The 25,240-nt window shown below is 41.3% G+C and overlaps 1 protein-coding gene across 26 annotated transcripts in view; it reads left to right on the top strand.

Annotated features, from left to right (window-relative positions):
- PTPRD (protein tyrosine phosphatase receptor type D) overlaps window positions 1-25,240 on the top strand; it is a 1,160,352-nt gene that overhangs the window by 847,439 nt on the left and 287,673 nt on the right. For all 26 annotated transcript variants that reach the window (XM_081844735.1, XM_081844724.1, XM_081844745.1 and 23 more), the window contains one exon: window positions 3,665-3,830. In XM_081844735.1, coding sequence (XP_081700861.1) covers window positions 3,746-3,830 — 85 coding nt within the window. In that variant the 5' untranslated portion in view covers window positions 3,665-3,745. The remainder of the gene's footprint in view (window positions 1-3,664; window positions 3,831-25,240) is intronic.

The raw sequence follows: 25,240 nt of genomic DNA, 5'->3' as shown, positions 1-25,240 counted from the left end.
TAAAGGTTTTACAGAATTCCCTGCTAAAACCATCTGGTCCCGGGGTTCTTCAGTTCTGGAAAAAAATGTGCGCGCCTTGAAGAAAAAAATGATACTTCTTTTGGAGTCTTGTTTGGAGCGTGTCGATCAGATGTTTAATGGTTATTGTATTTGTATTCAATAAAAAAAACCAATAAAATTTGTTCGTTTTTTAAGAAAATACTTAAGGAAGTTGCCAAGCAGGCCTGGAAAGGGGGTAGCCTGGTGAAATGGTCTGTGGAATGGGAGTGGCCTGGAGAGAGTTATGAGGGCCAGACAGGGAGGACTGGAGGACAGAATCTGCCCCCTGGGGCTGAGGTTTGCTATCGCTTATGTGGGGCAAAACAAAGCAAATCAACTGAAGGAACTAAAAGCCGCAACAAACCACATGCACTGTGTTGTGAGCAGAATTTAGAATAATAAAAATATTTATTATTTGTTTATTTATTAAAACAAGATTTGTTAACAGACTCCAAAATCAGTGAACTAATTTGGCTTAATAGAATTTCAGAATCATCTCTTAAGTATATTGCAGGAAGAAAGGAAGTGGCCATCACCCTGAAGGCCCATAGTATTGTCTCAAGATTCCTGTGTGTAATCATTTTTATTAGTTTTCAGTTACAGTAACCCAATAAATGCCTCATTGTTAATACCAAATTATAATACAACTAATAATGCCAATTGTTCAGATGCCAAATTGTATTCTTTTGTTGATCCCCTACGCGCTAGAACTGATGATTTGATAATTTACTTTAACTCTGCATTCAAAAAACTTACAAATTCCAATTACCGGTACATACCAGCCAGAATAACAAACCCTTATATTGCAGCTGCAATTTTAACAACTTCCATTCACATTAACACCTCAAATAATTTAAAGTCCTACTACAGGCAAATCCTTCAGACTCTCTCTTTGTTCTTCTTGTGTGTGGCTATTTTTCTGTCCATGATGTTTCTTCCTGTCCTTGTACTGTATTATGTCCATCTTTTGTCAGTTGTTGCTGTTCTCTATCATACCTTGGGCAGAGCAAGTAATCCATTGCATTGTCTTAAGATTCCAAAGGGGTATGTAATTTGCTTGACTGACTGCCAGGATTGTCAGCCATGATGAAGAATGTGCTTTCTGACCAGTGCCAGAATTACATATTAGTTAAGCAAGCTATAGCTTAGGGCCCCACACTCTTGGGGGCCCCAAAAAAATTAAAGAGAAAAAATACCTGGATGCATATTTCCAAAATATAAGATAAAAAGCAAATAAAATAAAACCTACATACAGCAACAGGGTTTTGTGTTGTGTAGGCTTGCTCCTATGATGTAAGTAATGATGTAAGTAAGGCCTGCTAGCCTGCTCCCTAAAATATCACTGGTTTGCTCATTTCTATATATAGGGTGCCTATATTCTGCATGTGCAAATGGCTTTAGATACCTATTAGGTCCATAAATTACCATATAGCATATATTCAACAACAAAAAAGTGACAATTTGTTGTTGACAAAGGACAGCTGGACGTATAAAGGGCCCCATTACCTTCAGTAGCTCAAGACCTCATCAAACCTAAATCCGGCCCTGTTTCTGACCCAATCAAGCAACACATAAGCAAATATGTCTTACGTGAGCTAGGAAGGGATATGTATCCTTCCTCATTTTATCCTCCCAGAAAAACCTGATAGGAACTTCAAAAAAAGAAAAGAAAAAAGGATGTGACCATAACTCCTGAATAGGGAGGGGCAAAATGGTCTCACTAATTGGCATTTCAAAATATGAGAAGGCAAGGTTATCTCTAGAAAATCTTTAAGACCAAGATAAATAAATAAATAGTTGGGAAGCAAGAGGGTGAAAACTGCCAGATGGCTGTATAGAATACACCCCTTTTTAAAAGTTGTATTATGGTCTGTTCAGTTGCTACCAAAAGCTTCATTGCACATTTGAACCGCAGGAGAAAAATCTCCCCCCCTCCCCCAGCGCTACATTAAAGTAATAACTTAGTTGAAAAGGTCTTTGATGCAGCTCACAATTTTCTTCTTCATTACTCCCCTGAACCATTTATTTGCTCATTAATTTATATGTGCCTTCTCTAAAGGCACTGTTAGAAAACTTGTGCGCTGCCAATGTTCAGATCCACCTCACCCTCCCGCCTGCCCTCCACAAGGCCATCAGTATCTGGAAATAGTTCGATCCTTTGTCATTACTCCTTCAGATGGGTAGATGCAAAAGCCAAAATCATCTCGTCTTTGAAAATGCATTTGATACACTTTCCCATCTTCTGTGATAGTATGGGAGTCATTATTGCAGCAGTTGGCTCTGACACGCTTGCACAGACACAAATTGAGTCCGACAGGACTGATGTCTCATGGACTTTGCTGTCATTTGAAATGCTGGCACAAAGAGGGTAGCGGTGAAAGCAGAGAGCTGGTGCTTTCAGAACGTTGAGGGTTTCTGAGGGTTTTGTGTTTTGTGCTAGGTTTGTGTTTTGTGATAGCAGCAATCAAATCAAGAGTTGGTTTTCCATGAGCTTTATTAAAGCTGAGTTCTAGTGTCTGCTTCTCTTTTTCTTATCTCAAGTAGATTTTTAATATTATTCTGTGATCTAAAACAGGCTCTTCATACCACCCACGGATCTGTAGCAATCCTTTTCAGTAGAATAATAATTAGTATTATTTTCTCTCCCCTTTTTCATCTTAATCTTTCCTTCTTGCAAGCAATTCTTGCATTATGATATAAATAGTATTTTTTTTCTATTGTGCTTGTTTCAGACCTGCCAAAGCATATATCTTACCTCTGCTTAGAAAACCACAATTAAATTGTAGAGTTATGTTAGTGGCATAGATCTATTTTTGGATATCTCTAGAATTTCCTGTTGGAGGCGATGCGTTTTGTGTGTGTTATGTTTCTGACATAGCTTGGTTGGAGTGAATAAAGTAGAGTCAAATTGATTTCTTCTTAAAGGCAGATGTTCATGCTGTATTATTCATTAGTTCTTATACAAGATACAAAATTAAACCGACTGAACAGGAATATGTAATCTTTATTCATAATTTATCCATGAATTATATAATTTGCGTTTAGTGATAAATCAGAGAGGAAACAATAACAGTTCTGTGTGGACAGATTTTTCAAGATGCCACACCAGATAAGACTTGGTTGGATTAATCCACAAATACCAATATCCTAGCCTTGCATATAGCGCATTAGGAACAGAAGCAGATTTAGCTCTGTCATTCTTACCTGATGCAAGGAAATCAGCTTCCAATATGTTGTTTGTTAGCAGGCTTTTGTCCTGGAGGTTGAATCCTTCTAAACCCTTCTTTAGAGTATCTGTATGGCTTATTCCAGCTGAAGTATTAAAGTAGGACATCATTAGGAATGACAGCTCATTTTCGTGATGTGGTGCTAAGGAAAGGAGACTCTCTGCAGCACATAGGAACTGTTGATCACAACCTGGGTTACAAGGTGCCTTGGAAAAGAACATAGTGGCTGTTAAAATGTGCTGCTCTCGGGTTATTTTACCAGGCTAATCCCAGCCTTCAAGACTGGAATCCAATGCTTTTATCTTGCTCATTAAAAGTGTGCATTGTTTATGTATTTGGGAAGGAAGGAGCAAAAACATTCTAAATATTTCTCTCTCTCTCTTTCTTGTTCCTCTCAGGCTTTGAAAATTCTTCATCTGGAATTTCAGATTGGAGAGACTCGCAGTGGCTTCTAAGCCAGTGATCGAAGCCGCCAAAGTATGCTGGTGCCAAGCTGTCGGAGGATGCATGTAGCCAGGCCAGTAGTACTGCTCCTCTGCTTCCTGCTCTGTGCTGATGCTGAAAGTAAGCTGTCCCCCGTCTACTTTTTTTCACCCTTGCAAATAAAATATTGGCCGTAATGAAGAGTTCTGTTTATGGTCGGCACATTTTGGGGGCTTGTGAATAATCTTGCTTTTGACTCAGACTTGAGACACTGTGGGATCCACCTTGGCTCTCAGCCAGTGTTTGAAAGGGATTATTTACTGACTTCCCTACTATTTTTTCCTGCCGTTAATACCCCTTTTCTTGAGCATTGGAGGGTTCCTACTGCTCTCTGTTTGCTTGTGATCAGTCATTTCAAAGAGACAATGCGAGCAAAATTGTGTAGCCAAAACAAAACCTAACCTTGCTTGCCAGAAGGCAAACATCACTTAGTCTTACTAGGTATTTTTTCCCCCAGTTCCTTGGATATTTTCTTTTCAAGCTCTGAAAAGACAAACAATGCAATGTTGAGGCCAATTAAAATTCCAGGTCCTTTGTGTCTGTCACAGCAGCTGTTGTAATGTATTATGTCCAACAGCTGTCGTGGAGTACAGTGTTTGAAGAAATCAAGCAGAACTGTCAACTTTGAGGCTGGGCTTTAGAGTGTGGAGACTTTGGTGTACTGCAGGCACCTAGGTTCTAAGTCCAGGACTCATATTGTGGTACTGTAGAGTTTTGGTCAATTAGCTTGCCAATTAATGAGAAGATAATATCTTCTTCTTAATTAGGAAATCATTAGGTTTGCCTTGTTTACACGTGTTCTTTGTCCCAGCTGTCTTCTGGCTTTCCACATTGAACAAGGAGGGAAAACCCCTCTTGCGTGAACTAGTTGAGGCAGGTTTGTCTGTATTCTGGTGACATCACTTGAACTTGCAGCATTTCCCACTGGTAACTTCTTTGAGCTAATTTTGAGGGAATCTTTAATTTTGAGGGGCTTTGTAAGCACCCAGGGGAATCACTTTAAGAAGTAAACAACCTGAGTGCTAAAATATTACATTACAATGGAGGTATCGTTAGCAAGCATTGATACTACTTACTTGTCTCTTGGGTTCAGCATGGATAATTGTTATTTGAACATCTTCGTCAAGAAAGAAGGATGGTATATAGTGTGCTCTTACTGTCACACTTTGATTCAAGTTAATTTATCAATGAGTGTACTAAGCTGCAGATTCTGGTGGCTGTTCCTCGTGGTTTTCCGTTTTCAATCATGTGTACAGAATAGTCTGAAGTTAGGTTTAGAGTGAATGAAATTTAGAAAGCAAACACTGAAAACACACATTTGTAAATTAATGACAGTGGTGAATGTTGGAGCTCTTCCAGATAGTTAAATGACCAGCTGGGATGTTTGTGCATAAGGTGAAGCCAAGGACATTTTAACACTTCAGCCAATAAATAATGAACTGGGATATAGCCCAATCTTTTTTCAATTAGGCATTTTAGGAGAGTCACTTTTTTAAAATGTGGAAATTGTTCTTAAAGGACAATACATTAAAAATATATATCCTAAAGTTTTGCCAATTGTAAAATGATCATGATGATAGAACTGGAGAAAAAATTGTCACAAGTCAGATAAAACTTTGCAAAGATCACAGGTTTTTTTGTTTTTATAAAAAAGTGATACAAAGTTTAAACCTTCCCAGTAGCTCTTGGAAATGAACAAAAGAACAACTGTTTCAACAGTTTGTTTCTTTTTCCTTTGTTAAGCATTTGAACACAGAAAAAATATTTTCCTGAGAATCGCTAGCAGATTTACTTTTTTAAACAAGCAATTTTGTAATAAAGTACTTTCAGATTTCCTTGCTTTGCAAATCGTTGTTTTCAGCATTCTGTTCCTTATTGCTCAAAACAAAATAAAATTTGGCAATCAGCTATTAAGCACTGTGGGTTTTGACAAGAGGCTTTTGTTTCTCTTAACACATTTGCTTCTTTGGAGTAGTTTGTGAAACTGCCGACTTAAGGATAATAAGTAGGTCTGGTTGGTTAGTTTCCAATTAAGTATTTCCCACTGGAAAACGTTCCTCTGAAATTTCTTGCTGGCAGAAATATCATTAAACGGTCTGTGAGGAAAGGAATCATCCTCCCATGCTAATGTTACATTTTATATACCCTGAGTATTCAAAGTGCATTATGGAAGTTGAATTTGCAGAATCCTTCCCGTTGCCTCCAGTCATCTGTATGCTTGTCTCATACAGACATAAACATACAGTGGTACCTCAGGTTAAGTACTTAATTCATTCCGGAGATCCGTTCTTAACCTGAAACTGTTCTTAACCTGAAGCACCACTTTAGCTAATGGGGCCTAATGAGGTACCACTGTATACATATACAGGTGATGTGTTCTACACAAGGCAGAAGCCCTCACTGGTTTAAGATTGGGGTATCTCCTGTTCAAGTCTGCCCAGCAGCTGAGATAACATTCATAGGCCCTGCTGGTTGTATCCTTTTGCCTTCCTTGACTGAGATCAGGAAGAATGCTTTATTCGTGACTCTGCCTATGCTTTGAAACTCCCTTCTGAAGGAGGCAGTCTCACCCTTCACTCCTTTAGGAGCCTTCTGAAAGATAGTATATGCTTTCCTTTAAAAAGGGGGGGGGAAGCTTTTTGTTTCTGGATGGTTGTTTTTATAATATTTTTAATCTGTTGGTGCATTATGATTTAGTGTTAAGTGCTGGTAACTTAGGTGTTAAGTCAGATGTTAAATTGTGGTATTATTATTTTTTATGAAGAAAGGTGGAATGGAAATGTGTTTTAAGTGCATACTATACATTGGTTAGCCCTGCCAACCTAGCAGTTCGAAAGCACAAAGCACAAAGTACAAGTAGATAAATAGGTACCACTCCAGAGGGAAGGTAAATGGCATTTCCATGCACTTCTCTGGTTTGCCAGAAGCAGCTTAGTATGCTGGCCACATGACCTGGAAGCATGACTGGCTCCCTAGGCCAATAAAACGAGTTGAGCGCTGCAACCCCAGAGTCGTCCGCGACTGGACCTAATGGTCAGGGGTCCCTTTGCAGTTTACCTTTATACATTAGTTATATATGTTGCTTTGTGTTTGTGTATAATACTGAGCCTCTTGGGCTTGCTGATCAGAAGGTTGACAGTTTGAATCCCTGCGATGGGGTGGGCTCCTGTTCCTCTGTTCCACCTCCTGCCAACCTAGCAGTTCGAAAGCACAGCAGTGCAAGTAGATAAATAGGTACCACTGCAGCAGGAGGGTAAACGGTGTTTCCGTGCACTCTGGTTTCTGTCATGGTGTTCCGTTGCACCAGAAGAGGTGTAGTCTTGCTGGCCACATGACCCGAAAAGCTGTCCGTGGACAAATGCCGGCTCCCTCAGCCTGAAAACAAGATAAGCGCTGCAACCCCATAGTCGCCTTTGACTGGACTTAACTGAACGGGGGTCCTTTAACACACACACACACACACACACACACACACACACACACACGAGCTGCTGCTTCTGCTCCTGTTGCTCACAAACCTGCCTACCCGCCAATCCCTTCCCTTTATGCTTTGCCCAAAACTCACTCCTTCTTCACTTGTAGCTCACCCCTCAAAACCTTCTGCACTTCCCAGTTCACCAACTAGCCCCCTCCCCAGTCCCACTCAATGCTGTCACTGCTAGGGAAAGCAGAATGAAGGGCAGATCTTTTTCCACCCACTCCCCTGATGCTGTGAGAAGCCAGTCTCTATTCTGAAAGGCAGGCTTCCTTCACCTGGAATGCCATCAATGCTTTGTGTGTCCCCCTCCATTGACATCGCTTTGGGGGGATGCGAAGGGGAAAAAGACTTCTCCCTCCCCTTATTCAGTCCAGGGAAGGAAACCTGTGGTTTTTTTAATGCAGGCTTCTTCCTTCTCACAGTGGTGACAGCAGGGGATTGTGAGAAGGCCAGCCTGGGCCACCCACTTTCTCTGCACTCCTCACTTCCTTCCCTGCTCTTCCTTTTGAATACGATCTACAAAACATGATCGCATTCCAGCCAGAGTTAAGCACCTTTGTGTCCCATTAATGTAAAGACGGGGCAAATTTAATTAGGTGCTTGAAAGACAAGGTACATATCCCATGGAGTGTAACCCTTAACCTCCTGCTCTTTGCATTGCAAAGGGAAGCAGCGGAAGCGGTCAGGAAAAGGGCATTTAAACCTTTCCAATCCACCATTTTATGCTGTTTCTCCACCCCAGAGTTTCCGAGCCACGTTTACTTATGCAAACACATAAAAACCTGACAGGTATGAAAGGAGTTGTGGGAGAGGACTTGTAGCAAAAAAAGTTGTGGACAGGGGGAAAATCAAGGAATCATTTCTTGTCGATTCTGCACTGAAAATTGCCTTCTTTTTGTGTTGCTATTGTGCAAAGAAGTAGGCACCCATATTTTCTGGTATCCAGTTGCCTGCAATGTGCACAAGATTTACATCACATATACCAGAGAAAGAAGGAAACAAACTGCAAATTTTTAGCTCTATCCTAAGAAGAGATAAGTTGCCAGACATAGCTTTTGATTTTTAACTTTCCCACCATTTATTTGGAAGGAAAACAGAGGGAGCTGCTTGTGCTTCGAGCCCCAAAACCCATCCCCCACAGAGATAAAGACACAGTGGAGACAGAATTTAGTTTAAATGTTAATGGGCAAATTTTGGCCACAACTTTATTAAAATACACAGATGTGACTGGTATTGGTTTAGGCATTGATATCAAACTATATCTGGCTCCTGCTCCACCCTGCAGGAAGCCTGGAAGGGTAAACAACCAGCAGGGAGAGATCCATCAATGTATATAGACTGGTGCTCTCCCCTGGAGTTCCCGGGGGTCCTGGCATGGCCCTAGCCCCTCTCTGGGCTTCGGACGAGATCCAGACCCCTGGATTCCTTTAACGGAATACCCTATTCATTGGAGGGGCAGGTGATAGCTGCACCTCCCCTCCCCACATTCCCCTAAACCAATGCCTAACCGCCTAACCTTACAAAGTTGTGACGATTGCTAAGAGGTAGACAAAAACCAAGTGGCCACAGCCAATCTGCCACATTGGGAAAAATTCCTACCTGGCCCCCATTCCAAAACTGAAGTCCAAAGCAAGGCCAAACATGACCTAATTAACGGGTGAGTGGCAGGTGTTCGGCATCATGAAGCAAAAGGAGGTCCCTACGTCGTGCTGCCAAATAGATACCCCAAACCCTCAACCTTGCCATGCTGCTGATTGGCTAAAGGTCATTGGCATAACTGTGGCACCACCGGCTTGGAGCAGGGCAAGCCCCACCCACAAGTTGGTTAGGGATGTGTTTCAGGGCCGAGCACAACATGGACCCTCTGTTAGGAGGATCCAAATTCCCACCATAGGAAAAAGGGGTAGTGATGGAATACCTACCTACTTAAATGAAATCAGATATCCTTAATATGTAAACGGTTAAGAATACATTCAAGCCCTAGCCCCCAAGGTTTTCATGCTTAGTCCATTGCCTGAGTTCCCATTGCCTGTGTTGCAAAGGTAGGGTCTAGAGGAAGTTCCTACTCAGTTGTACTTAAGCAGAAGTAGACTCCTTTTTACAATCAGGCATCATGATAAAGCAAAACCCATGAAGAGCATTCCTCTTGTTTTCAACCTCCTCTACACAATACTGGGACAGTTGGGGACTGAGGTATGTGTGTCATATGGTTGAGGACTCTGGGGGCAAGGCTTACCTGCGGGGCCGTCTTTACCCCGGGGGTGCAAGGGGTGCACCAAATGTATACTTAGAGTATACCGGTTCCTCTCGATTGGGGGCAGTGAAAAGCAATAGAGTGGAAGTCCCTGTCCTCGCTCTGATACTCATAGCATCTAATAATCCCAACGAGTCAGGAAACAAAAGCAGTTTCCCCCATGCTGTGTTGTTTTGTTGTTATAGGTGAGCGATTTTCCCTCCCAGAAAAAGCTCAACAACTTTGAGTTCGCCCCCCCCCCCAAGGTCAACAATAAAAGTTGATTTGCGGTTGGCTAAACTAAATTTGGGGGCGCAGGGCACATCTGTGTACCCCGGCGGTGCATATGCTAAAGACCTGTCTACACCCTGAATCATTTGTCAGTTCAGGTGAACTCCTAAGCACACCTCCTTGTGAGTACACATCTTCCTTTTTCAGGCCAAAGCATCTGGAGAAGACACTCATCCAAAGCACCAAAGCAGAAATTGGTAACAGGCAGGCCACTGTGTTCTTGACATTTCCTAACCCACTCCCAATAATCCCGTCCTGTAGGTTGTTCAGTATTAAACCAAAACTTCAAAAGAACACTTACAAATTTTCAACACTTTTTGTTTGTTTGTTTTTAAAGGAACTGAATGACAGTGAGTTACAGAGGAATGGGTGGTCTATGAGAAAGTGACAGGAATGATTAGGCATCATATTTCTCTCTTCTTCTATTTTTTTATTACAAGACATTTCACATAAAGCAACACAAACAAACAAAAAACAATACCTTAGTGACAAATAAACAATAACTAACAACACTTCTACTAACATCACACACATTTTGGACTTCCGATTCACTTCATTGTGCTTTCTACATATTCTTAACCTATATCTGTTACATATCAATTTTTTGATATATATATATTTTACATTTATAGTTTCACTTAATAATCAAGATTCAATCTAAACCTGTCAGGGGATATACATTTTCACAGTATTGTTTTAGATGCTCTTAAAATTTTATTCATTCTTTACACACTTTCTGATCTGAGCTTCCTCCCAGTCATTTTTGCAAGTTCCAAGTATTCTTCACCTGCCAGTCAAGCTTCACATTTCTCAATCTTACTTTTAAACCTTCCATTCTTTCCTTCTACTGACCGTAGTGCTTACTATTCCTGATCGCTAAAGTTAGTTAAGAAAATGGTAGCTTAGCTGTACCAAAATGTTATATAAAAGCAAAAGGGTAGCATGGCTGCAAAGCAGTATTTATGTATTTATTTATTGAGGGAACTGAATCCCTGCATTTCTCTATTGAGCATTTGTAAGATTAATAAATGCTGCTAAAACTGTAGCTAGCAACTGTGCTTCCCTGCTGGGCTGATGTAGTCAAGGAGTCCGGCATATAGTGATGACTGAATGGCTTACAATATTTCTGAGAAATGACCCTAGTTCTATTTTTTTACATTTTATTGCACTTAAGAACTTCAGAAGAGAGAGCAGAGTGTGTTGTGACAAAGGCATCTCAGTTTGAAACACATGAGACCTGTTGCTCTGTGTGTTGTAGTGGCAAATTCATTTTGGGGAATGAATTAGGTTTTCCAGCAGAGCGTTTTGAGGATTGCCACTGAAGGACGATTAGATAATAGCACAATGAGTATAGATTGTCATTTCCCTTTTGCTTGTAATTAAACATTCCCCTGGGTTCTCTTCTTTCAGTGCAAAACAATAATCTGGTGAGAGGGCAATATAATACGATACTAGATTTTTGCTGTTAGATGGAAACGTACAAAGGTGGCTCTGCAGATTCACGTATTCCAATATTATCTTTCATTAATTTAAATAAAATCAAAAAGATATTCAAACTCACAAGACACCCTAAGACAATTTGTCAGAACTTCCCTAGGTCCCAGCTCACAGAGGACCAACGCCAGGTCGTTGTCATATATACAAAAGTCTTTATTGAAGTTCAGTTTCCATTTCAAAGCCTTGGCGCGCAGCTCTACGTCTTAAGCTCTAGACCGCCGAAGCTCCGTCTGAATCTCCTCCCCTTCCACACCAGTTTAAGACTCTAGCCTTGCTCCACCTCTTCCTTAGCTCCTTCCTCCTCTGGGCCCTCCTGCCCGCTGGGGTTTCACTCTTTCTGGACTCTTCTGACGCTGACTCCCCTGATTCTTCCCCCTCCCTCCAGCGGGCTTTAGGACCTGGTTCCCTATCCGGGCCACCTGCTGTGCCGCTCGCCTGTACATTTGAACTTGGCGCGCGCGCCCAGCCGGCAACCTTCCTCTTGACCGTTCCCTCGCTCTCCGATGGAGGCGTGGTCAGCCCTACCTCATCTTCTCTCCCTCCTGGAGGAGACGCTGTCCCTGATACCTGGGATTCTTCCCCCCCACTGCGCTCTGGTGGGGAAGCTGGTCCTGATCTCCAGCCGCTGCTCTGGGAGTGCCCGCTGGCCCCTTGCTTCTGGCGCGTCCCCCCTGGGACCCCCCTTGCCCTGGCCATCGGCGCCCCCCTCTGGGAATCTTCTGATTCGCTGGAGAGGCTCAGGGAATTTCTCGGGCCACTGTCATCTTCTCCCACGCTGCCCTCAGATTCTTCCCCTTCGCTCTCCATTCCCTCTCTTCCCTGTGCCTCTGCTCCTGAGCCCCTGACACAATTCATCATTGTTCCTGGTTCTTCCTAATTTTTTTGGATGAAACAGTTGCCATTGTTGAAGCTTTTTCAAAGGTTAAGCCATTTTATGAAGTTTTGGTCAAAATTGGCTTTTGACCAAAGGTGACAGTTGTGTTTATAATGAGAACTGTTGTCTGCACAAGCTCTCCTTTCCTCTTATGTTTCAATACAAAAACCTGATAAGTGATAAAGATGGATTTCCTTGTACATTCCTAAATAGCTCTATCACCGCAAGGGGGATATAGGATTGTAACAGATATACAGTCGATTCCTGTCTTACTTTCTGTGGAAGTTTCGCCTTTGAAAAAAGTTCATAAAGCTAATAAGTTTCTTCATTCTAATAATATTATTAGAGGAGTTCTAATCCCTTTGTTCCCACAGAGAATTAATTGTCAGGCTTTTTTTGTTTTTAACTCTGGAATGGAGTTTCTGTGCCATCTGTTCATAATTCACCACTGGCTCATTTCATACATTTGGCAGTCCTCATGCTATCACATTCAGGATTGTGTGTGCTTCTTGAAGCTACCGTTGTAATGGAAATGAAGAAGTCTGTGGTATGTCCTGAAGATGTCTGATTTGGCCACGTGCCTTGGGATTCCTCTGACATGCTCTATGTGGGGCTGCAGCGGAAAAGTTCTCAGAAACGTCAACTGGCCCAGGGAGCTGCAGCCAGACTGCTGACTGGAGCTTATAGGGAACAGTTCCACTCACTACTGGTCTGTTTCCAGGCACAATTCAAAGTGCTGGTTATGACTTCTAGTGCCTTTTACAGCTTAGGCCCAGGATATTTGAAAGGGAGTTTTGAATTCTATGAGCAGCCACCAAGAAGGCCCTCTCCAATGTCCCCACCAAACACTCCGGTGAGGGTGATGGGGCTGAAAGAAGGGCTACTCCAAAAGATCCCAAAGCCTGGGCTTGTTTGTATGGGAGAATATGGTCCTTCTAGAGACGCTAGACTCTTTTAAAAGGTATAGGATGTCAAACAGATCAACCAAAGGCCTGGTTAAAAAGGAACATATTGCCTGGCACCTAAAGGCGTGTAATGAAGGCGCCAAGCAAACTTCCCTGGGGAGAGCATTCCACAGACTGGGAGCCACTGCAGAGAAGGCCCTGTTTTCTATAGCATTTCATTCCCTCAATTGCTTCCTTGAAGAAGCAGAAATGAGTCTTGTCCTCTCTAGTCCATTCTTATTCATACTAATCTTAAGGGTTAATTGTAGTCTCGCTGCAAAACCCCACAGACAGAAGCACTTTTTACCAGGAGGTGTGTTCCCTTTGAAATGTAAACAAATAAAGTTTGATCGCTGCTGCACTTTGAAACACTGATTTTTCTTCTTCTGACTGCTGGGATAACAGGGCATGAAATGGGTGATTTAGTGACTCCTTTACAGTGCTATCTAGAAATGCTCAAGTTTGTATAGACTCTTGCTACAGACAGATATAATGATGAGCTATGGTTTATCATGTTAGGAAGGAGCCATGGTGATGCAGCTCTTGGAAATGTCCATGCTTCCGTGAACCAGTGGACCATAATTATTTTCATGGCTATAATCTTCTGATTTAGTGTTGGAGCATGGACACATTTAGCATATTTGTCCCGAAACAGGATTTATCTCTGGCCATGCACATAACTCATGCATTCTGTTTTGGGTCCAGGATAATGCTTGACATGGTCATTTCTGGTAAAAGCTTTTAGTTCATTAGAATGGAAGGAAAGCTTGTGCCGTTGTGTACACATTTCTCCACTGACAGCGTGAAAAAACTGGAATTGGATAGTAGCACAAGCTTCACACACACCCTCCCTGTCCCACACATGCACAAGGCAGCTGCAATAGTGCTTTTAGTTTTCAATTAGGTATAATGTGTAAATATTCTGGTGTATGCTTGTCACTTTCTGGATGAATTGTTCCCCAGCTTAGCACTAACCACATAATATTCTGGAAAAGTTGTCCTTTGATAATACTAAATGTGCACTGTTTGGAAGAGAGCAAAACAGATATTACTTTGCCAGTTCTTCTTTGGACTGTGAAACATTGTGGCACTGCAAAACATTGTGGCACCAGGTGCTGGTTTTGACCTTTAAAGCCCTTTGTGGCTTAGGGCCCTCGTATTTATGGGACCGCCCCTCTTGGTATGCCCCGCAGAGGACCTTAAGGTCCATGAATAACCATAGTTTAGAGGTCCCAGGTCCTAAGGAAGTCAGACTATCCTCCACCAGGTCCAGGGCCTTTTCAGTGATGGCCAGGAGGAAAAGGCCTTCAGAACTCACAGCCAAGCAATGTCCCCCTATTGGGACTTTAATAGGTGTGGTGTTTAGGTATGCTAGAGAGCAGGCACGTCCAATCCACAAGAGAATGTGATCTACTCCCAGTATATAAACAAATTGGCAGTGATCTACCCATTGTCATTGGAGGGAGGAAAATGCAGGTGTTTTTTTTGGGGGGGGGGGTCATAAACTTGTTGAGCTTTTTTTGGGAGGGATTTTCTAGAGTTGTTGAGCTTTTTTAGGGGGGGGAATGTAAAAAATCACTCACCCGAGAGTACAGCGCTGGCAATCGCACACAGCTCTAAAGCCGGAAGCGGGGGCGGTTACATTACTTGCCAGATCTACCAGGATCACCCCGGCAATCTACTTGTAGATTGCAGTCGACCGGTTGGACATGTCTACTGTAGAACAACTCTACAGAAACAAAATGAATCTGGGTTTGGTCAAGGCCTGGATAGAAATCTGTGTGGGAACCCCATGCAGGCCATCCTTCCTTGTAGACCATCACTAGAAGAAAGGCAAAATATAATACAATAAAGATATGCACATGGTTGGTGCTCCCTTATTCGTTTTTACATCTACCTCTTTAGTCATCTTACACCCATATCAGTTTCATGCCACCAAGTGCCTCTTGCAGTTTTCTGCTCATCGATTGACATTTTGCGTGTTGTAATTTCATCCCCCTTTTTTTTTTTTAAAAAAAAAATGTTTTTATTAAATATTTTCTTGTTTTACAGAAGTAAGTGTAATGTCTCTCATATTTTTTCCATGTAACATTTTTACAAATCCGTTTCATTGGTTGAGACATTAGGGGGAGGAAGAAAAAAAAAAGAAGGGGTGGAGGGAAGGAAGATGGGTGGGGGTGGGGTCTGGTGGCGATGTTTCTGTTGTGCTTAATGTATGTAGGGTTTGGTGTCAGCGTTGCTGTGCTGTTAGGTTGGAGTTGGCCTAGGGTGTGGTTGTTTGTCTTTTATTCAACTGTGTGGTGGAATTCAACATAGTGCTAGAATAAAATCAAAAGGTTTATCACAGCCATCACTGATTTTTTTTTTCCCCTAGACCAAATTTCATTATTTATTTATTTCATAAAATTCATGTACCGCTTGATTGTAGAGAAAAGACCATTATGGGAGCTGATTATATATATATATATATATATATATATATATCCAATTCCTTGTGACTAGGTCTCTTTAAAAGCTATTCAGTGACACTGAACATTAGCATGCTCATTACACATTACACAGATCTTTGTTCACCTCAAGCATTTATGTTTGTCTGAAGGAACAAACCCCACCCCACCCCATAGGCTGTTATGAGGATTGTTCCAACCCTCATAAAGCGAGATGAGCTCCGCAACCTCAGAGTCAGTCACCTAATGGTCAGGAGTCCCTTTAACTTTTAAGGATATTTGGGGAAGGAGCAGGGAAGCCTGTTGCCCTGGCTTCTGCGAAGAGAATTGAGTTCTTGAATCTGGTCCAGTATGTTCCATTTTAAGGATTTAAATTTTTTTTGCATGGTAGTACATATATCCATACAGTCCAAATGTCACGGCCCTTGCCATAGTGAATGGAAAGGGAACCAAAGAACAAAAGAGCATATGCTCCAAACACATGGATTACTCTACATTTTTATATCTTCTTGGATAATCGTCCTGTTTTCCTGGCTTGATTCGTTTTGCTGTGTAATGAGCATGCTAATGTTCAGTGTCACTGAATAGCTTTTAAAGAGACCTAGTCACAAGGAATTGGATATATATATATATATATATATCCAATTCCAATTGGGACAAATGCAAACAACTATCCAATATCCAATTGGGACAAATGCAAACAATTCCAATTGGGACAAATGCAAACAACTATCCAATATCCAATTGGGACAAATGCAAACAACTAGCCGTCTGGAGAGCTGAAACGGAGACCTCACATAAGACAGACACACACACCAACAAACTCCACAAACTAGAGAAACGCCAGAAGCCCAGCCACCCTCCACAGCAACCCATGAAACAAACAGTACATAACATATCAGACAGGATCCTCACCACAACTGAAACCAAAGTACTCTCCAAAGGTTTCAACTTTGCAGTCGCCCCGAGACGCATCCCCACGGAAAACATCATATGCGGAGTCGAAGCTAGCCTAACCAAAATCAACCCAGATGAAGCCAATAAAATCAGACTTGAAGTCACCAACATCCTCTGCTCCAGCAAACCACCCAGAAGCAATTTACACAAAGAAGAACAGAAAGCACTCACCAACCTGAGGAAAGACAACAACATAATCATTCTCCCAGCAGACAAAGGTAATGCCACAGTGGTGATGAACACATCGGACTACCAAGCAAAACTATCAAATCTACTCCAAGATCCTGCCTACAAACCTATAAAAACAGATCCCACCACCTACCTGGAAAAAACCACCAAATCCAAAATAAAAGCCTCTCCTATCAGTGAAGAAATCCAGCTAAGAATCATCCCCAGAGAAAAATCATCCAGATGCCCCAAACTCTACGGCCTCCCCAAGATACACAAAGAAGGAACACCACTCAGACCAATAGTCAGCTCCATAGGCTCACCTCTACAAAATCTCGCTAAATTTCTCGCCAAGCAACTTCAGCCCTATGCAGAATCCATCTCTTCACACGTACCAAACTCCTTCCAGTTCATAGAAACAATAAAGAAGCAAAACCTACATCCTAATGACCTACTTGTGAGCTTCGATGTTGTATCTCTCTTCACACAAGTGCCCATTAATGAAGCCTTGACAGCTATTCAAAACAAATACAATCCCCCCGAATACATCTTGGACCTGACCAACCACTGCCTAACCAACACGTACTTCATCCACAATGGACAAAGATACAAACAGATAGAAGGAGCACCTATGGGATCACCCCTCTCACCGGTCATCGCAAACCTGTACATGGAACACTTTGAAACCAATGCTTTAGACAAGTCAGAACACAAACCCAAACTTTGGCTCAGATATGTTGACGACACCTTTGTAATTTGGCCACACGGGAAGGAAAAACTGGATAGCTTCCTCACACATCTCAACAACTTACACCCCAAAATACAATTCACTATGGAAATAGAAGCCAACAACCAACTTCCCTTCCTTGACGTCCTAATCTACAAAAAACCTGATGGCTCCCTAGGACACACTATCTACCGGAAAAAAACACACACCAACCGCTACTTACATGCACAATCACACCACCACCCTGCACAAATAAACTCCGTAGCCAAGACTCTCATCTCCAGAACCAAACGCCTGGCTGACAAAGACCACTTGACAACTGAGTTACAGAATCTCTCAAACGTGTTAATTGCCAATGGATACCAGCAAAACAGGATTACGAAGCTAATCCAAAAGGAAACACCCCCCAAAAACCAAGACACAGAAGAAAACAATGGCATGGCCCTCCTTCCTTATATCAAGGGCACTACAGATAAAATTAGCAAAATCCTCCATAAACACAATATCAAAACAGCCTTTTGCACCAACCAAAAAATAGCCAATATCCTCAGAAACCCCAAGGATAAAATCCAGTTGGAAAACCAAGGGATCTATGAAATACCCTGCAAAGTCTGCTCTACGAAAGCATATATATATATATATATATATATATATATATATATATATATATATATAATCAGCTCCCATAATGGTCTTTTCTCTACAATCAAGCGGTACATGAATTTTATGAAATAAATAAATAATGAAATTTGGTCTAGGGGAAAAAAAAATCAGTGATGGCTGTGATAAACCTTTTGATTTTATTCTAGAGGAAATATTTTATTTCCTTTTGAATATTCACACCAACTCACACAAGCGTAGCATGGCCGTAGAGCTCTGTTTTTATTTTCTGAAAGCCTTTTTAAAAAAAAAAAAAAATCTTTTTAGCTCTCCTTGATAGATTTCATTACTTAGTCAGTTTTTAACCTTGCATAAATGTCAATGGAGCCTCACAATACAGTGGAGAAACAAGACTTGCGTTTCACAACAAAACTCACCTGGCTTCCCCTTCACTCTCTAGGAGAGGCAGCCAGCTGTACTTGTGGAGATTCTTCAATATGAGTGTGAATAGGGCTCTACTAACCTTTTAGTGTAGAGCTTTTTCATGTGGAATAATGAAGACGGTTATTTTTTGATGCTATCTGTCTTCATTTGTTTGTGTGTGGTGCTCTTTCACACTCGATGTCAAATGTACCTGTTTCCAGTGCTGTTTCATGTAGTCTCAGTTGGAAATAAGTTTGAAAATGGAGTGTTGTCTGCATTCCCACCCCCCTTGCAAAAACCAGAGTTATTATATTTGCTTTCACCCTTTAAAAAAGTTATTTCAGTCGCACGTTACAATACAGCCCTAGGAATTCTTTCTGAGTTGATTTTACGAAAATTGCTATGTAGTATTGTGACAGTAATTTTACACTGCACTTGCTAAATTTGACATTAAAATGTGTCTCGTAAGGCACTTATATTATCAGTTTTCAAAAAGTTTTCTGAGACAGAAGTGAAAAAAGCCTATTACACAAAAATACCCAATTGAAGTTACTTTTTCACTTCTCTAATGTTATGTTATGCTTATCGTTCCTGAGGCAGTGACTCAATCACTGAAATGACCGCGAGTATTTCTAACCGGGGCTTTCCATTCTGTGCTTTATCCTGCATTTCAAAGTGCATTTTAAATATGTAGCTTAATTATTTGCATGAGATTGATTATAGAATCTACAGAAATGTCGATGCCAGAAAAAACCCTGTCGTATAATGGTAGACTTCTCACAAGTGCAACACATCCATGAATATCTGTGCAGAAGAAAAATACACTGAATTCAACAGGACTTTACTGCGACTTGTGTGTGCATATGATTGCAACACTAGACACCTTTACCAATGCTCCAACTAACAATGAATATTTATTTTGTAGCTGCACAGTGCAGTAGGCATAATAATAATAATAATAATAATAATAATAATAATAATAATAAAAAAATTTTATTTATACCCCACTCTTCCCAATTTAAAAACCGGGCTCAGGGTGGCTAGCAGCATATATAAAACACTGATTAAAATGCGACTTAAAAACAGCATAAAATACAATATAAAATGCAGCAATATCAATAAAATTCTAAAATTCAGGGGCCATTTTTTTGGGGGGGGGGAGGACCCAGTCAGTAGACATCAAATGATCACCAGGGCTAACTGCCCAAGCTGGTCCTACTTGGGCCAGCAAGGTAACCAGGGAAGAATTTAAATGTGGGGTCCCTGAAGGGATTCTTCATAAAAAGGAAAGGGTAAAGGGAATAGAGGATCAGGCTAATTCAAATTGAAAGCCAGGTGGAATAGCTCTGTCTTACAGGCCCTGCAGAAGGAGATCAAGTCCTGCAGGGCCCTAGTCTGGTGGGACAGAGCATTCCACCAGGTCGGAGCCATCACTGAAAAAGCCCTGGCCCTGGTAGAAGATAGTCTGGCTTCCTTAGGGCATGTGCTCAGTATGGTCTTATGTAGGGGTGCCACATTTCAAACAGTGAAAATCCTGACAGAAAAGTTGCTGAGCTTTTTTTAGCTCTGACCAAAGTTGTTTGAGCTGTTTTGGCAAAAATGCCGGTTTTGAGCCATTTTTACGGAATATTGGCACAAACGGCACTGCCAACATGGGCTGCCATGCTTCCAGATTTTCCCAGACATTTTTTTTTTTTTTTTAATGATTTCTGCCCGGACACTGCTGCTGACTGCAGTATTCTATATATTTCCAGGAAATGGCTATCCTAGTCTTATGTAGTTGTGTGTCCCAACTTTCAAAAGCAAAATATTAGCTAGTGCAACTTTAACCATGTATAGTACAGCATGATTCACTTTCCCACTGCGCCTTGTGGTGGTTAGCCTCCAACCTGTTGAATGCAGACATCAGCACAGTGTTTAGAAAGGCAAGTGCTTAGGAAATATTGCCGTGAATTTATTGATAAACAGTCTCATAGTTCTTCCCGTGGAGGAGGTGCTATTTGGGCCACACGGGTCACAGTTTGGCTACATCTGTATAGTTTGGCCTGAAGAACCAATCCTCCTTGTCCCAAGAAAATGACATGTTGGATGGTAGCAAGATGCTACACCTCACAGTGCTGCAATCAGGAAACATCATCCACCTGCTGGCCAACCCAACTGCTGAAGAACCTCAACAGTCGGAAAATACATTGAGGTAGCCTTCGGAAGGCGCTCAGAGAAGGCTTGGATATATGAGCAGGTTGAGGCAGATTGCTCAGGTCCTGAGGAGAAGGAGCCCAAGAAGAAAATGAGCCAGGGAAATAAAGCATCTTAATGGCTCTTCTAACACAGGAAGAAAACCAGGCTGGGGTGACCAAGCTCCCTGATACTATCTTTGTAGCTGAGCATTTGTTCATATTGGGGGTGGAGTGGGAAATATATATCTCATTTGCCCAGCCTGCCTTTCTTCTTATTGGCAAAAGAGATGCCAGACTTCTGTGTCTTATGACTCTCCTCCTCCTCCTCCTCCTCCTCCTCCTCCTTCTTCTTCTTCTCCTCCTCCTCCTCCTCCTCCTCCTCCTCCTCCTCCTTTCAATTTATATCCTGCCATTTTTCAAGTCTCAAAGTTTAGTTTGCCTCATTTCCGCATCAGTTTGCACTTAAGAAGAAAGTACATAAAGGTTGTTGGCATTTTTGTGCATATTTCTTTTAATATACACATTTTTGTACATATTTTTGCACACATTTTTTATGCACAATTTTTTTTGGTTGGCCAGTCACATGAGAAAATTTGGAGAAGTAGGAATTTTGAAAGGTAGCTGTGCTTCGGTTATCCTATTGGTTCGGGAAGTGTGTATTTGACGGTCTCACACTGAGATGTGAACCATAATGATTTTTTGCTCTATGCTTGCAGACAACAGTGAAAGCAAATTGTTGTGATAAGGAGGTCATCACTTGGGCTACCACAGAAAAAGTGTAGAAGGAATACGTAGAGAGGACTCTAGCTCAGTATCTGTGGTCTAAAGCACTGAGCCTCTTGGGCTTGCTGACCCAAAGGTCAGCAGTTCAAATCCTTGCGACGGGGTGAGCTCCCATTGCTCTGTCCCAGATTCTGCCTAGCAGTTTGAAAACATACCAGTGCAAGTAGATAAATCGGTACCGCTGCAGCAGGAAGGTAAACGGCATTTCTGTGCGCTCTGGTTACCATCACAGTGTTCTGTTGCACCAGAAGCAGTTTAGCCACACTGGCCACATGACCTGGAAAGCTGTCTGAGGACAAATGCTGGCTCCCTTGACCTGAAGTGCCTCACCCTATAGTTACCTTTGACTGGACCTGCCATCCAGAGTTCATTTACCTTTACCTTTTTCCTAGTATCAGAGCACCTCTTATAAACAAAATAACTCAGAATTTGTATCCCTGGCACATTTTGTTAAGAGTCTGCATGATGAAACCCCCTCAAAAGCAGAGAACTGTGTTGTGCATCTTATACTTTATTTTGAAAGTAATTTTTTTGAATATAAATTACATGTAAATAAGTATAACATGCCATGAATTAATCTTTACATTATAAAAATAATTCAGACACATTTTCAAATGATTTTTACATACAGAAAATCTCTTACCATGTTAAGTGTTTGTATTCTAATTATATGCTTAATAATTTTACTGCTGCAGTAAAAAATACTGTGTTTTACTGCTAATTTGCTACTGCTAAAAATAGGATTGTGCAAGGAAAGTTGTGGGAGACTTTTAACTATAATTATGGGAATAAATCTTGGTATATAAAAATCAGCATTTAGCTCCATTTGAAATGCTGTGTAAGGATTTCCCAAGATACAAAGTTGTTGAAAAGTTCTTGACTGTAGAGTCTGTCATTGACAGATTAACTCGTTTGTTCAGTAATTTATCTGCATTATTACATGTGCCATAGAGTTGGGGTGCATATGTATTTATAGTGCTCAGTGTTCATAATACTTGTATGTACATGAATGCAGTGACCATCGCCATGTAATGGCTTGTACTACAATATTTTTATAAGCAGAGTTAAGATTCAGACCTACTGTTTTATGAAGATACTTGTATCCATTGAAGACTCACACTGGAGAAAGGCAATTTTTGTTAATTTTCCCAGCCATCTATAGACCCCAACACCACACCCCAAGCTTTTCTTGAGAGTTCCAAGCAGATTTTAGGGGAAAGGAGGATGAAAAATCAAGTTAGTGGAGTTCTGCTCCAGGCAAATCAGACCCCAACCTATGATATTGTGGCAGTGCTTTCATTATTGAATCCAATAACTCTGATAATGTGTTGTTAATGGAATCATATAGGAGGGTAGACATATTTTACATCAGTACTATGAGATTCAGTACTATGAGATCCGTACTATGAGATTTTACATCAGTACTATGAGGGACGCGGGTGGCGCTGTGGGTAAAACCTCAGCGCCTAGGACTTGCCGATCGCATGGTCGGCGGTTCGAATCCCCACGGCAGAGTGAGCTCCCGTCGTTCAGTCCCAGCTCCTGCCCACCTAGCAGTTCGAAAGCACCCTCAAGTGCAAGTAGATAAATAGGTACCACTTTATAGCGGGAAGGTAAACGACGTTCCATGTGCTGCTCTGGTGCCAGTTCGCCGGAGCAGCTTTGCCACGCTGGCCACGTGACCCGGAAGTGTCTGCGGACAGCGCTGGCTCCCGGCCTCTAGAGTGAGATGAGTGCACAACCCTAGAGTCTGTCAAGACTGGCCCGTATGGGCAGGGGTACCTTTACCTTTATCTTACTATGAGATTCCAGGTATGTGCAGTCGTGATATTGTATCACCCTAGTCAAGTCTAACTGTAAATACAGTGTTAACCTTAGATGCTAAAATGAAAAATACTAAAAAATTAAACAAGGAGAGTATGTAGCTTTCGAGTTCGTTGAGTGTATGTGTATTGTAATTGCATATGTTCTTGCAGTTCTTGAAGTGCTTGTTTGACCTTATTCTTTGTTTTTAAAAAGTGTACCAGTTACAATTCACTGAGAGTGAAAAAATGCAAATCCTCAATTCTATGTAATCATGTATCGGTCCAATGTGCTACTGAGTTGTCCTCATCTACAAGGCTCTATGAGGTTATAGCCTTCACACACAAACTATAAAAGAGTTTTCTAGATTCGAGTCTAAGTTTAGAAAATATGTATAAATCTCATTGGTTATAGTTTTGCTTTTGTTCATTATCTTGATCAGTATAGCTAATTAAATCATCAATGGATCGGACTGATTCCCTTACTTACAGGACTCACGCCTGGTCTCCCAGTGACATTTGGTTCATTTTAGTTCTTTGTGCAGCTCGACATTATAAATTTGGACTCCCATCAAGAAACAAAATCATGGCCAAGGATTGCAAGTCCCTGGCGTTCACCAAAGCAGAAGTTGGATTATGGTAACCCATGGATGTGCACTCTCCTGAAAACTGCTGCTTGTGAGATATGCTTCAGTAAAGTAGAAACAATAGCAACTAGACTGTGGCTAATTAGCACTTCCCTGTAACAGGGACCTTGCTATAGCAACATGACTTTGGGGGGCATATTACCATTTAATTGGGATTAGTTTTGTATTGTTTTTGTTTCTTGTTTCTTAAGGATCACAGAATGTTCATATTTTTTACAGATATATACAGTGGTACTTCGTGTTGCATAACCTCCAGGTTACGGAATCTTTGGGTTACGGCCACGGCAAACCCAGAAGTTTATACTTCCAGGTTTTGCCGCTCACGTATGTGCAGAAGCGCTCTATCCACAGAAGCAGCGCCTCTAGTTACAGATTTATCAGGGTGCGCATGGCACCCCAAAACGAATTAAACCTGTAACCAGAGGTACCACTGTATTTGGATATCTATACATCCATCAGCTTAGGGTTTTGCAAAAGGCATTGCCTGGAAGCAAACCAAACCTGAACTGTACCATGCATTGCCATATAAACAAAGGGTTTTTGTTGGCAATCCTTCTGTCTTGGGAGACAATGGAGGATTGCACCTTTGGGGGTGAAGACAAGCTGTTGGAGAGTTGTGATTCAAGGACCCGCCACCTGCTTGAGGATAAGAAAGACACATGGACACGGTATATTAGGTTAATGGGCTAAAAAAGGCCACAACTTTATTGATTACAGCATGTGAGAGGTATTGGTTGAAGCATTGGATAGGTCATAGTTTTTGGATGTATCAGAACGAACAAGTTTTATTCCAAAATTGTGTTTCAGAGTGGGTGCTGTTGTATTATTAATTTAATATATGGTATTTATTTATTTTAGATAACCTATACTTTCCTTTCCCAAAATGAAGTGGATTTTCCACAATCACATTGAAATTAACAATTTTATATAATTCTTTCCTGTAAAAGATCTTTGGACTTTTTAAGCTATTCACTGATCGATGAAGTGCCAGCCTCTTTTCCCAAGTGAATTAGAAATTTGATTGTGACTGAGACTCTATAATACAATCTGCTATCTCTCTCAATAGTAAGAAATAATAAAAGCAAAATCACAATATGGAGTTGCCATTAACAGCTGACCTATGTTCAGTAGAGCCATGTAATTGAATAATACAGTTTATGAAGAGAGTGAATTATTAGAAGAAATGGAATTTAAGAGTAGCAAAATGATAAGGCAGCTCTGGATGAGTGTAAAAATAATTCTACAATCCAGGTGTGGATGGAGGGTGAGAGAGAATTCTGTCTTTGATCCCCGTGGGCTAGTTACATCCCTTAGCCATAACGACTTTGAAGGTCCATTACGACAAATATAAATAACTGCAAAGCATTTCTTTGTTGATGGTGACACAATTTCACAGGTAAAAGGCAAGCGGGATGAAATTATATTCTTCACATTTAAGTTACA

The sequence above is a fragment of the Podarcis erhardii genome (genome assembly GCF_964252035.2).
Source record: "Podarcis erhardii genome assembly, chromosome: 17".
NCBI lineage: Eukaryota > Metazoa > Chordata > Lepidosauria > Squamata > Lacertidae > Podarcis > Podarcis erhardii.
Note: the sequence above shows the minus strand (reverse complement) of the source record. Positions and strands in the feature narration are given on the sequence as shown.